At 42.0% G+C, this 14,006-nt stretch overlaps 2 protein-coding genes across 7 annotated transcripts in view; both read left to right on the forward strand.

The window, feature by feature from the left end:
• Positions 1 to 1,939: 1,939 nt before the first annotated feature.
• On the forward strand, positions 1,940 to 8,769 carry acbd3 (acyl-Coenzyme A binding domain containing 3). Of its 2 annotated transcripts, none has more exons than XM_084031240.1 (8): positions 1,940 to 2,254; positions 3,633 to 3,774; positions 4,238 to 4,378; positions 4,547 to 4,705; positions 5,026 to 5,200; positions 5,463 to 5,709; positions 6,359 to 6,643; positions 7,455 to 8,769. In XM_084031240.1, exons 1-8 carry the CDS (start codon positions 1,987 to 1,989, stop codon positions 7,667 to 7,669), a joined length of 1,632 nt encoding a protein of 543 aa, XP_083887366.1. In that variant the 5' UTR covers positions 1,940 to 1,986; the 3' UTR covers positions 7,670 to 8,769. The 2 variants fall into 2 exon arrangements, with proteins under 2 accessions (XP_083887366.1, XP_083887365.1); XM_084031239.1 differs by having other exon boundaries at positions 1,941 to 2,254; positions 6,356 to 6,643.
• Positions 8,770 to 11,752: 2,983 nt separating this feature from the next.
• The window catches only part of nhsl1b (NHS-like 1b), an 89,924-nt gene continuing 87,670 nt past the window's right edge, over positions 11,753 to 14,006 (forward strand). The window contains exon 1 of one of the 5 annotated variants that reach the window (XM_084030070.1): positions 11,753 to 12,290. In XM_084030070.1, coding sequence (XP_083886196.1) covers positions 11,972 to 12,290 — 319 coding nt within the window. In that variant the 5' untranslated portion in view covers positions 11,753 to 11,971. The remainder of the gene's footprint in view (positions 12,291 to 14,006) is intronic. The other 4 variants (XM_084030065.1, XM_084030063.1, XM_084030067.1 and 1 more) reach the window with 4 other exon arrangements.

The following is a 14,006-nucleotide window of genomic DNA, read 5'->3' on the forward strand; positions in this document are numbered from 1 at the left end:
TAATGAACAATGACAATATTTCCTGAAAGCCATCCGCAGATCATGGAATTAACAGTAAATCGCACGTTCCACTGTGGCCACAAAGCTCTTCAGTCACAGCCAATGAAAATAGGACTTTGTTGTACTTTTAATGCACGTTTGCTTTAAGTGTTTGTATGTAGTCATGATTTTCTGCTCCGCAGCACACGATAGGAATGTAACATTTTAATTGCAGTAAAGCTATGCAGTTCTACCTTGATTCATAGTGGTGTATTGTCATTAACAGACTGCATCAAGCACTTCAAACAGAACACTTTGGGATTTCTACTGGCCATTTCCAGTTGGCAGCTGACTGCAGACACAAACAATAGCATGTTCACACCTATAGAGGCCTGACCACAGGTTAAACCCACAGTTGGACCTGACCACTATACATTTAAACCTGCAGACAGACAGGTAAATTATCCTCACAAGTTTACAGGTACATGTTAAAATGTCAGCTTTCTTATGGGCCTTTGTTATGAGTTTGGTCTTTGTGTATTTGAGGGATGTTTTAAAGAGTTATAGAACATTTATAGTTTCCTAATAAAAATATGTGTAAACGTGTTTTGAGCACAGCATTTTGAATGTTACTGGAATAACATGCTTTCATATTAGGATCAATAAATCGCCTGAGCTGAAACATCGACAATAAATATGATCTTATTACTGATACATTGGCATCGGTGCAGAAATGCCAAGGATCTTTTTGTGGTAATTTAGGAGTGGTGCCTCAATTCCATTGTTTGTCCAGCAGAGAGCACTGACAAGTTTATTTTTCAACTTTAATAACCACATGTAATGGATATATTTATAAAAAAAAGGACTCCTAGACAAATCTAGGGATCATATCTAAACTTTAAAATAAATATATAAACATATTGTGATCACCCTTGAAAATTCAGTTTCGACCATGCTACAATTGATATTTACTAAGAGATAACAAAATACATCCATCCTCTATATCAGTCTTTTTATATAAGCTATTTTTGTGTGGATGTCTGGCTGTATGCAAATGTGTTAATGGTCCAGCACTGAGGGGACGGGGGCATTGGGGGATGGAGGAACTCAACTTAACTGTCCTACGTTCGAGTTGTCTTTTGTGCTTTTGAAAAGTAAAAAGACCTTGAGGGGAAAAGACAATCCAGCCATCCTTCCCCAATTATTCCACTAAGACTTATTTAAACATTCTACAACACATATTAAGAACAGATTTCACTTTTGAATGGTTTAATTATACGTTGTATGTAGTTTATTTATTTATTTATTTTACATTTTATGTTATGTTTCATCCATTGACTGTGTATAAGCAGGTTTCTTTTGGCTGCAAAACAAATATCCCTCATGGACAATAAAGTTTAACCTGATTTAAAAGGCAGTGAGAAAAAGCAATGTTGGCCTGTAACAAGACGTTGTGTGTGTGTCTGAATTCATTGATTTATCATATTTATACATCTTTTTTTGGGACTCAAAGTAATTATTGGCTTCTTCAACTTCAGGTTTGAAATTTTCTTTTTTAATAGATTAATTAATGAAATATTTCCACCAGTAAAACGAACACAGGACGCCAAATGTGAAGACATGACATATGTAGACACATATTACAGGGGTATATTACATTGCAGACATTACAGATACATTTACCTAGAAGCAACTGTTAAATCAAAATTCACAATGAAAAAATTGCCACTTTTCTGTTTGAATATTTCCTGGATAAAATAAAATTAACATTAATGTTTACATCATGCTGATCTCAAAACACGGAATCATGCCATAATATCAAAATATGGACAGAAAAATCTTTTTCATAATAGTCTAAAGTGTTTAAAAAAAAACAACCTGTACATAAGTCTCTTATCTGTTACAGCATCGTCATTATTTACATCGAAGGAGGAAAAAAAAAACTCCCGGAACTTCCGTCAAGTGTAAACGGAAGTAGGTACGTGGCCGCTTCAGCTGACAGTCTACATGATGGCGACAGAGGTTCAGAGCGGCGACCTCGACAGTGCTACTTCAAGCCGGCTCGAAGTTTCCATCGATGGCCTCACCCTCAGTCCGGACCCGGAGGGCGACCAAATTCAGGTCGAAGAGCCGGACCCCAAACCAGCGGAGCCCGATCCCGACACGCCGGGTGCCGAGGCAGCCGAAGATGGAGAGACAGCCAAATCGGCGATAGAGAGGAAATGGGGCTTTCCTCTGCTGGAGCTGTACGGAATGGGCCTTAAATTTTTTAAAGGTATGTTAACGTTTTGCTAAACTCACCGTTAGCAACGCACAGGAGCAGCTAGCTGCTCGAGCCAACTGTTCAGTTTGTGAGACGTATCGCTCACTGGTTGAGGTTAGCCGTGTGCTAACGTTAGCTGTTAACGTTAGCTGTCAGCAACCGGGGCTGCTGCTGTCAGCCGCAACATTAGCATTAGCTACATAGCTAACGAGTAGCCAACTCTGCTAGCAGGCTTTTTTTTCCACTGGTTATATTGAAGGGTAACATAAGCACGGCACTTCCGAGCAGTCCATTTGCGTCTGCGTGTCGCCTGAGAGACTTTCATCCGGCTTTTTGCCCTTTCTGTGTACCATTATTTGGCTTTGTGAAGAATAACTTGGCTAGCTAAGAGCTGAGATGTAAGAAGCTCTCCACTTTGACTGAATGGTGGCTCGTAGTGATTTGTTTTGGAGGTTTAACACGCCCTGCCCTCTCATTGATATGGATCAAAGGAGCCTGCATGCTTACTCAGATACTTTTCTCGTGAATTAGACGCTGGAAGATTCCTGCTGTCCTGGAGGGGGTTGGTCAATCCCGAGGTTAAAACTGGCCCACAGCCGACGTCTATAAAACCACGTCAAAGTGCTGCTTAAAGGCACGCTTTCGGCGGCCCTTATATTATGTTAGAATGACCACTGGCCTGTTTTACAGCCTGACTGCCTCCTCATATCCACATACCACTCCCTTGCTGCTACTCCAGCAGGAAATCCTATACAACGCACAAGTACAGTATTTGTTTTCCCTGCACACAAACTGGAAGCCTATCAGAATGAATAGCACCTTTAAGACATAGTTGACATCGGTGTCATCACATTACTAACAATTGCAACGTTGCACTCAAATGGCTGCTTGTAAAATATATTCTTGCCATATAGATATATTATATAGTGTTTCAGATCAAACATGCCAGCCTTGGAAATGTATATAAAATAGAAATAAATATGCTGTTTATCCTGCTCTCTGTGGCTCATCTGGCCTTAAACACAAGGTGTAATTCATTGTTAACCTCCTGAACAGATTTTGAAAACAGGGCATTTGTACTGTGCAAACAGGTTTGGCCTGGTTGCCACTTGTGCTACTTTTGTTTCTATTCAGTTCGGGTAAGGTGTAACTTTCTCTACATAAATCTGATCCTTGCAACGCCTCCGTTTCAAGGCAGTTGAAGTCCTCTTGCCACGAGTATGTTATTAAGCTATAGTGTCAAAATAATATCATACCTTATATGCTGTTTCTACTACCATGTTGTACTAAGGAACAATGGTGTCCTGTAGTATTCACAAGCACTTTTCACTGCTCGACATACAATAACCAAATAAATGCAAATGCATTGCTTCCACATTGCCGCTCTCAGATAAAGATGGAAAGGCCTTCCACCCGACCTATGAGGAGAAGCTCCGTCTGGTGGCCCTGCACAAACAGGTGTTGCTGGGACCTTACAATCCTGATGCTTCACCGGAGGTCGGCTTCTTTGATGTCCTGGGCAACGACCGCAGGTAACCCCAGCAAACATCTGTATGCGTGCGCTAGAGGCTGTCATCTTTGAAATCTGGTATTAATTTAAAAATAATATTATTCCAGTAATTTGGTGTCATTAAAGTCCATTTAACACTTATGTTGTGCTTGACATTAATTTAAAATTCATACAAACCTTTTGATGTGGAATAGCCGGTTTCACGGACACACAGTATTTCAAATAAAAAATGAATGTCCTCTAATCTCCCAGATGTAATTCTTTAAATTTTGAAATGTAGTTTAATTTTTTAAACTGTCCTTGTTTTTATGTTCATAAAAAAAACAATTGTTGTTACAAATGCTATCACTTTACATTTTTTTTCTTTTATTGTGAAAAAAATAATGTGTCATCTAAAAAGAAGTTGAAATAAACTTGATGGTTAAGCCAATTTGCCCTCCTGCCTATGTTATTTATCCTCCTCTCCATTCTTGCTCTGTGTGCAGGAAAGAGTGGGCCTCTTTGGGTAACCTGGAGAAGGAAGACGCCATGGTGGAATTTGTCAAGCTACTGAACAAATGCTGTAACCTCTTTGCTCCGTACATCACCTCACACAAGATCGAAAGGGAGGAGCAGGAGAGGAAAAGGTATGGTGTTCGACTTCACCTTCCCTGAGGGAGATCATTCCACTCTGGTTTCTAAATACAGAGGGTTTCACTTTGTCCTATATATGCAGCCGGCAAAACGGGTGTATGAGATGTTATAATGCATTTGAACATTCCCATAATATTCATCATCGCTTTGCTCTTTCCCAGGAAAGAAGAAGAGGAGCGTCAGCGACTGGAGGAGGAGGAGAGGGAGCGACAAAGGCAGGAGGAGGAGAGACGGAGGCTCGAGGAGGAGGAAAGGTTGAGGAGAGAGGAAGAGGAAAGGAGACAAGTGGAGGAGGAGAGGCTACGTATTGAGCAGCAGAAGTATGTTTGTCTGTATCGCTATGTGCGATTGCATAATGTGTTTGCGATATATTGATTTGACTTCAGCGATACTTCCACATCATCATCACACTTCCCTGACATTGATTTCCGCTCTGGAGCTGTGACAGATTGTCTAGCAGGGCACTTTAGCAGGGTCAGTGCTCAGCGGAAACCTTTTTCAACAGAGTACAATCCTTACTCCCTACCGCTCTTCGCTCCGAGTTAAAATACCCTACAGCATTCCACTGTCCACCATTGTCTCCTCTCAGTTGCCTCTACTTCCTTCCTCACCAACTCTGCCTCTGTGTTCCATTTCCCAGACAACAGATAATGGCGGCATTGAATGCGCAGACAGCAGTTCAATTTCAACAGTATGCTGCTCAGCAATACCCAAACAGCCCAGAGCAACAGCTGGGTCTCATCCGTCAGCTCCAGGAGCAGCACTACCAGCAGTACATGCAGCAGCTCTACCAGGTCCAGCTGGCCCAGCAACAGGTAATATATATGATCCCTGAAAGGGATTCTTTTTTTAAGATTTTGCAGTTGATGGGAAAGCGTGGGTTGGGATGCTGGAACATCTTGTTTCAAAGACGGACAAAGAAGCTGAAGTTGTTAAGCTCCTCAAAAAATCTAGATGAATGCAAACTTATCAGGATAACTCCTTTTAGCTACAGTAGTGCAGCTTTCACATGCATGCAAATGTAATTAATGGCAGGCGTTTAGTTTGTATTTCAGTGTTGTCTTCCTTTTGTCCCAGGCGGCCTTACAGAAGCAGCAGATGTCGATGGATTCGATGGTGCAGGGCACCCTTGAATCCAGTGGCTTCAATAGTGGTGAACACATCCCCGCCTCAGCAGCAGGACCGTTGTGTGCAGCTTCACCACCTGCTGGCGAAGAAACCCCTACAGTCAATGGAGGCCAGTCAGACTCTTACTCGGAGAGTATGGATCGGGAGCCAGAGCCTGAGCCAGCAGAGGAGGTCTCAGAGAACGGGCCTTTATTAGGTTGGTGGGCCATAGATGTTTCCTCATTTAAAAACCATAAACCACAGAAGCTGACTTCATGCAGAAAGAATCTACAGATCATCTTTCCCTATTGTGTAGCTAATATCCACAGGGTGGAGTGGGAAAGCTCTCTGTCAAACAAAGCTTTATACCAAACTCGGAACCTGATTTGTATCTGATGTGTCCTTGTTGTTGTGACCTGGAGGGCAGGGAGGAGAAGAGCTGGAACAAGTGATACATGATACCCTGGCGGTTTAGGTATCATCCGACCACACATTCTGCTTACAAGAGTAAAGCACTCACACCAGAAATGAACACGGCCTTGGTCTGATTCCAAAACATACATCCTGAGCCAAATTAATCCGCTGAGGCTGCACACTGAAAGATGGGTGAATGGATAGCAGGGGGAAAAAAACAACTCTTGCCGTTGGTCACATGCCCTCTTTGTTTCCTTAATGTTGTTTTCACTTGAGTCTGTATGTGAGTCATCATGGTTTAAAAAAAAAAAAAAAGGTCCTGGAGACAGTTTTAGTTTAAAATATGTGTATGCTAGTAGGAAATCAGTATACAACTTAGGAAATAGGAAAGCTGCATTAGCAGTTTTTTTACCAGAGATTGTAAGAAGTCTCTTGTCCCTTGATCACAGCAGACTCCCCGCCAGTCATAGCTGCTCCCTCCATGTGGACACGGCCACAGATCAAGGACTTCAAGGAGAAAATCCGGCAGGACGCAGACAGTGTGATCACAGTGGGGCGTGGCGAGGTGGTGACAGTGCGAGTGCCCACCCACGAGGAGGGCTCCTACCTGTTCTGGGAGTTTGCCACGGACTATTATGACATCGGCTTCGGGGTCTTCTTCGAGTGGACAGATGCCGCCTCTGCTTCTGTCAGCGTGCACGTGTCAGAGTCCAGTGATGAGGAGGAGGAGGAAGAAGGTGAGATGTGGGTGGGGAAATCTATGTGAACAAGTGTTTCTTGTGTAAATATTTTCTGGCTTTGTGGCAATGCTGGAGCGACCTTTGTTGGTGGTTGTATTAAAAAAAAAAAATTTAAAAAAAGGGGAAAATATCTGTGATCTCCTTCCATAATATATTATTATGTAAACTCAAAAAATCTGTAAGTTTAAAGTTCCATCTTTGCCACAGAAGCAGCTGCTTTAATTAGGAATGTCTGTTTAATCGCTATATTTCTGTTACTTCACTCATCGGCCAATGGAGAGATGAGTTTACAGATTTGTTTTTCACATTATATTCTTATCGCAAGTTCATAACTTGCCTCCGCCATAGTTAAACATAGTCCTGCTTGTGTTCTTTGGTTCACAATGGCAGTGCTTTGAATAGAAATGAATCTCTTTATATGCCGTCCTTCTAGACTTTACGTTTGACTGCCTGTTGGCATAGCAGTTTTGTGTTTATGCTTAATGTAACAAAGCATAAAAGATTGTCACACACAGTCATGAATCTATTTCATGGTATACAAGTATAGTTGAAAATGTGATCCTATAAGAAAGATAATCTAATGCCTGAAGGGGTTCAGGGGTGGTTTAATGTTGAGCCATATTATATGTGTATATGTGTGAACCATTGTATTTGTGCCTTGATCCTCAGTGCGCAATCAAACATTTATTTATTTTTGCAAAGTTTTGACTGAGCTCACAATATATTTCTGTTTTCTTCTAATTATTAAATTCTGTTTTTCTACAAGATGATTCCCTTGAAACTTGAAACGATGTTCTTGTGTCCTCAGGTGAGCCTCCCAGTGAAGAGGAGAAGGCGAAGAAGGAGGCGGGGAAGCCCCAGGTTGACGAGATTGTGCCGGTGTACCGGCGGGACTGTCATGAGGAGGTGTACGCCGGCAGCCACCAGTACCCTGGCCGCGGCGTCTACCTGCTCAAGTTCGACAACTCCTATTCACTCTGGCGCTCCAAGAGTGTTTACTACAGAGTCTACTACACCAGATAAGCCTGAATACAGACATAGGGGAGCCAAGGAGAGTGTGTTTGTTCATATATATGTGTGTGTGTGTGCGTGTGTGCGTGTGTGTGTGTGTATAGGTGGAGCTTTGTGCGATGGCAGCCTGTATGTGTGTGTGTTTGTGTGTGTGTGAAGGAGAAAGTGATACAAGAGCTATTCTGGACAAAACCACCAGAGGGTGACAAAGAGGCACATTTGAAGCCCTAGCTTGGAGATTGGACTAATATGTATGTATTGTATGTGTATGCGTTTCCCGAGATACACCCATGCTAGAGCCTGTCATCGAGCCATGGAAGAGGAGTGTGTTTTCCTGTTATATATTCACCACCGGTCCTCGCTGCGCTCACATAGACCAAGCTAAAGGACTCTACTCTCATATTGTATTTGGCCACTTGTCACCCTGGGCTCCTCTTCCATCACCAACCCAGCCCAACACTGTCCAACGTGGCCTTGAGGCTGCTTCTGCCCTGAGTGACTCTTTCATAACCACGATGAGTGGAAGCCCGGTGAGTCCAGAACTCAGTGAGCCAATGTTTCCTGTTTGATGATAATAGTGGTTGTTTATCCCACAAGAACACAGACCATGTTGAAACAGAATTATTTTGCAAATGTACTTCATAACACTATGCCTCTATTCCACAGATAGCTTCTGGTTTTTGCCAAGTCTCTCACACACACTAAAAACACTGCTATACACAAATGTAACACTTTTTTTGTTGTTGTTGTGAAACAGTATGCTCTTCCCTATCCACAATACATATATTAAGATCTGGGAGGATGTTTGACGGAAGCAGTGCTCTTTTTGACTTATTCCTGCACAAAAAAACATCTTTCTTTCACCCTTTATTGCTTGATTCAGTTTGATTGACAGAGTGCACCAGGAGTAGATTTTCCTTTTTTAATGGCGTCTACTAGCTAAATTTATGAAGGACAGGCGAGAAGTCATTCCATAGTTGAGGGTGAACTCCCAAAAGTCACGAGTGCTTAAGGAGTGAGTACCTCTGGCTTTATAAATTGAAGCATCTCTGTGATCCAGAATAAGAAGTTTAAAAACAAATTACTGAATAAATATTTGTTCTCCCTTTCTCCTCCCGTGTGTCTGATTCCACATGACTGATTACATCAAATCACAAGTTGTCCTTTGTTCATCAATTGTTCATGATAGCAGGAGCGAGTATTACGACTGATGTTCTGCTAATATTACACGTGGGTTTTTGTGTATCGTTCTGTGTGTGGAGATGCTGTTCTCTGCCCTGACACAACAGCACCCAACAATAAAAATGCCTTGTTTTGGAAGTCAACACTGTTACACCTCTGCAGCGTTCAGAAGTCAAACCCCATAACGCAAATGCAATGTTGCTTTTCTGTGTTTTCCTTCTGTTATGAATGAACTCATTGTCATCTCAAATAAGGTATCGAGAGTAAACTGAGATGGTGTAGACTTTATTTTTGTATCTTTGGTGACATGGTTGCTTACTAACTCAGTTGTGTATTCAACTTTGTTTTTTTTCTTAGTTAATTGGTTGCTATTCTTTAGATTATTTCTGTTGTTAAGTTTTACATTCATTACATATGCGTGCTTTGTGTACCTACCACCTAGGTGCATTATGAGGGATGTGTTCAGGAGGTGTCATTGAGCTGTACTTGTACAATTTTTGTGTGTGAATGCAACCAAACTTTAAAGACACAGAGGCGGAATAACTTGCAAGCTGAATAATCCTGCAATGTCCTTGCCGATTGTTAATAGTTAATAATTATTTAATAATTTGAGGCCACTTATGCCTCCCATCCATACGGTGATTTGTGTAACAAAATGTCACTATGGCCTAACCAAGCCATAAAGTTCAAGAAAGTTCCCGTATGTTCCGATGTGTGATCTTTGTTTTTCTTCAGTTTCTTATTGCTCACCAAATGGTTTGAGTTGACTTGTTCAAGCCTTGTATGTAAATAATTCTATAAATGAGTTTATGTATGGGTTTTTAAATGTGGAAGAAGGATATGGTTTTGAGAAAATCAATGCACTGTAAAATATGGTGAATGAGATACATGTATACATTTTACCCCGAATGAAAGTCCAAAATGAGTAGGAATTAAAAAACAACAAAAACAACAACAACCAATTGTATGACTATTGACATGACAGACAGAAAAACTCATCTTTTTGTATGGTTTTGACTTGTTTGGATCTCGTATGAGTTGCAAGATCCTTTTGGGGGCATATATTGATTAAACTTATGTTCATCTCTAGAATTGGCTAGTTTGTTTACTTTTCTTTTTTTCCTACCTTTAATTTTGTGTGATGAAACTTAAAAACCTAACAAACCGCCCATTCATTCACTGCCTAAAATGGATAAAAATGACTAATGTTGCTCCCAGCAGACATTTAACATGACATAGAAAAACACAAAGATGTAAAAAAAAAAAAAAAAAACATTATTTAAGCATGACTGTGTTACTTGCCTTAGATTTGCGTGTGCTTTCCCTGCTATGACAAGTCAAAATTGTCACTGTGAAAAAGGTCTATTAATCTAATTGCTGTGTATTTATTCAGCTTCTAAGTGGAAGAGCTCTTTCAGTTTCAGAAGATTACATTTAAACCGACAAGGAGGAGACAATGTCGGGAATGTGAGGACACCGATTGTGGCCTTGGAACAACAGGAACCATATGATCTAGTTCCTTTTTTTCCCCACTGGTGGTGAATGTATCATCCTCTTGCCGCTCTCCTGTCAAACACATTTTGTGTCGAAGGTTAGAAGAAATGCGGATGTTACTCAATGTTTAACAGGATAGCTGGACAATCTACCTCGCCTTCACTGTTTCCCATGATGCATGCAGGATGTCCATATGCTCTGTGGTCAGCTGGTTCAGCATTTTCCAATCTTAATACTGAGTAATGTTAACCATCCACATATCAGCAGAATTTGAAGATGTCCAGTTAGTTGGGTAATAAGAAAACAGGCACACTGTCACATAAGAGGCACCTCGGAAGTTGCACTGGCCCCTTTAAGACACCAGGTGGCACAATAAAAAACTACAGAGACGCATTTTTTTTGTTACCAACTGGACATCGGTAGACAGATAAAGAGAAATAATCCATGGCCGGGGTAAAAGGTAATGGTGAAATTATGAGACTTTGCTCTTTGGAACAACTCCTTTGGTTGGAATGCAAGTGTAGGCTAAAGCTACATACGCATTTGTTTTCTTTTAGCTAACGTAAGCTCAACTTTTGTAGAGTTTTAGTGTTTCGTCATTGGTAAAATGTCAGAAAATATAAAATGTCACAGGCAGTTCAATAAGCAGATAATAACAATAACGACCACACTCGCAGGATGCCGGTAGCTGTAATTATGCTCTTAACCCGACTACCGGTAACCAATATCAGTTAGCTATTAGCATAAACAACTCAAACTATGCTTAAGCTAGGTTAGCTAATTTATGGAGTCACTTCGTTGACAGGAACGGGTAAGCTAACGTCAATTGTAATGCCCCGGTTTCTCCACCAATTAGGTTTGTTTATTTAAAAAAGTCTTGAAGTTTTATTTTTATTAAAAAATAAATAAATAATTGGTTTGTGTTTTATGGGTTCGGTCAGCATTTACCGTTACCTTAAACGCTACTGTGAAGTTATTACGGCTAATGTGGGAAGATGTAGCGTCCATTAACTTTCCCAAAATTTGGCAAGTTGCTGATTATATGTATATAAAAAAAGAATGTATAGGTTGAACGCCTGTTTTTTCTATTATCCCTAAGTGTAAGCATGATTAAAACGGTGACGTTAGCTTCACACTGATGTATTCTTCTAACTTCTCAGAAGCTTGTTGGTAGCCTCATTGCTTCCGGTCCAGTTTGGTGGAAACGATCCGGTCCAGGTTTTCCAGTCAGTCCGCTGAACCGACTTCGAATGGAGGGCAGGTAAAGTCTACTCTGTATATCTGGCTCCGGTTCCAGTAGCTACAGGTGGTTCCTGGTGTCTTCCAGGTTTTTATTTGTACTCCCCCCCCCCCACTTTTCCGTGTGTGTCTTTCTCCTCTTTTCTCTCACCAGCCTGCTGCACTCTGTCTGGCTGAATTTGAATAGACTTTGGGAGGCAACGTCTCCAGCGTTACAGCGGCACAAAAGTCTCATGCTTTTCAAAAACAAAAAATATGGCGGGATTGAGGGATTATACAGCCTCGCCAATGATAGCAGCCAAATGACGGCGATGCGCCTTGGATTTGTTTTAAAGCTGTGAGGGTTTTTTGTCGTGAACAGTTTTCGGTCTCGCTGGAGATATCGGTATGAAATAAAATATGCCGTTTCATCAGAGGACCATCGAGCCGCGCCGTGTGAGCAGGTTGTCGGAGAGGGATCGCTGGATCCCGAGGGAAGAAGCCGGGAGGCGCAAACTTCGAAAACCCGTGTTGTTCTCGTCACTGGACGAGGTTGGCTGTCACACGCTGACCAACATTATACACCAACTTTCCGACCTTTCTCGCCATGCCAGCGACATCTTCCTTGGCATCGAGATGGAGGCGGGGATGGTGTTCAGGAGGTCCTGCAGGATTCAGGGGCGGCTGCACAGGCTGCAGGTTGAAATCCGCAAGTTTGAGGCCAAGAAAGTCAAAATCCGTAAGTTTGCAGTGGTAATTACGTGATAATCTGCAGTGTCCCATGGCAGTACTAATATAATATTATGGTTAAAGCACAGGAGTCAGTCCACAATTCTAACTGGGCCCCATAGACAAATAATAAGCAAATTATGAATGCACATTTATGGATCTATGTTGATGAATATATACTTTCAATGCATAGTCATTGGTGTGCTCAGAGAAGCTGGTCAGGTCCAAGGTAGAGATCCACCGAAAGAACCAGGGAGGAGTGACTGGTGGTGACACATGGCTGTGTTTGTCTTGATTCAGACTCCTGTTAATAGGGGTGCTGGGTGCTGTCAGAAATGATGGATCTCCTCTCAACGGACTCACCATCTGTGTCCAGGTCTTCAAAGGACACAGAGATCACAGGAGGCCTTACGACCCCTTCTCCGCACACTTTAGTCTTGCTGTTTTTAATGTGTGCAAACATTTGGTCGACTCTGAGATAAATGGAAAATCAATATCCCATTGCTGCAGCCTGTGCTTACATTTTGTTGTTTTGTGATATGGTACACTGCCCTTGTAAAGCTACCGTCTGTAGTCACACACGCTGGTTATATATTAACTCAGACCATAGTCGCTGTGCCGGCTACGCAAAGACGGGAGATAGGCCGGTAATTTTGTCCGCTGAGATAGTAGAGCCTTTAAGTGAGTACATGTGCTACTGTATACCACTGCTTCCTATTTAATGGGCTGTGATGTGGTGCTGTGTACACGTAGTAGTTAAGGGATTGCGTTTCCCATTGATTCCCAGCATAGCTTCATTGTTTATCCAATTTGCCTGTGAAATATGTTGCAAAGTAGGATTCAGAAGACGAACCCAAATTTCTCTCAACATTTGTGATGGAGGGGGGATTTAAGTTCTGAGTCATTGGTTTTTGTTCCCTTTCTACTATTCACTCTGCCTTTGGACTGTCTGTCTGTGACTCACTCTGACTCTCTCTCTCTCTCTCTCTCTCTCTCTCTCTCTCATTCACTCTCTCGCTCTCTGTCTCTCTCTCTCTCTCACACACACACACACACACACACACACACACACACACACACACACACACACACACACAGATTCAAAACCTGGTTGCAGGGAAACAGATAAGCTGAGCTGACAGTTCCCAGACACAAGCAAATGTGATGTATGATGATGAGCAATGGATTGAACACACACATACACACACACACACACACACACACACACACACAGACGGAGCACTCGCTATGTGCCTGCTACCAGACATTTAGCTAATCCCCCGTGTTATCACATGGCATGACTCGACTGCTCCTATTATTCATACCTGTTGGAGTTTTGATGGCGTACAAGGTGGAGTTGGGAGTTCCCCTTTTTAAAGCTTTGTTCAATTAAAGTCGATCACTCAATCATTCACTGGAGGCTTGCAGCCGAGGACAAGGTGTGAGAGGCTAGACTGGAATGCTGCATGTTACTTAGCAATCAGTAGTTTCCAGTTCTCACGTAGCCTCAAGGCCAGCACTGGGTGTACAGAAGCGCGGGCTTCACATTCATTACAACACAGGCATGTATGCTTGACTCTTTCCACACAAACACCTGTCTTTGAAAAACATGCCCTTTTGACAAGCCCCTCGGCATTACTCGAGGATTTGAATGTGTCATAACACAGAACAGCTGGTGGAGTTGTTTTGAGCGGGTGTTTGATTGAAAGTTGATGTGTAACACAGA

Source organism: Eutrigla gurnardus, assembly GCF_963514095.1.
Source record: "Eutrigla gurnardus genome assembly, chromosome: 16".
Classification (NCBI taxonomy): domain Eukaryota; kingdom Metazoa; phylum Chordata; class Actinopteri; order Perciformes; family Triglidae; genus Eutrigla; species Eutrigla gurnardus.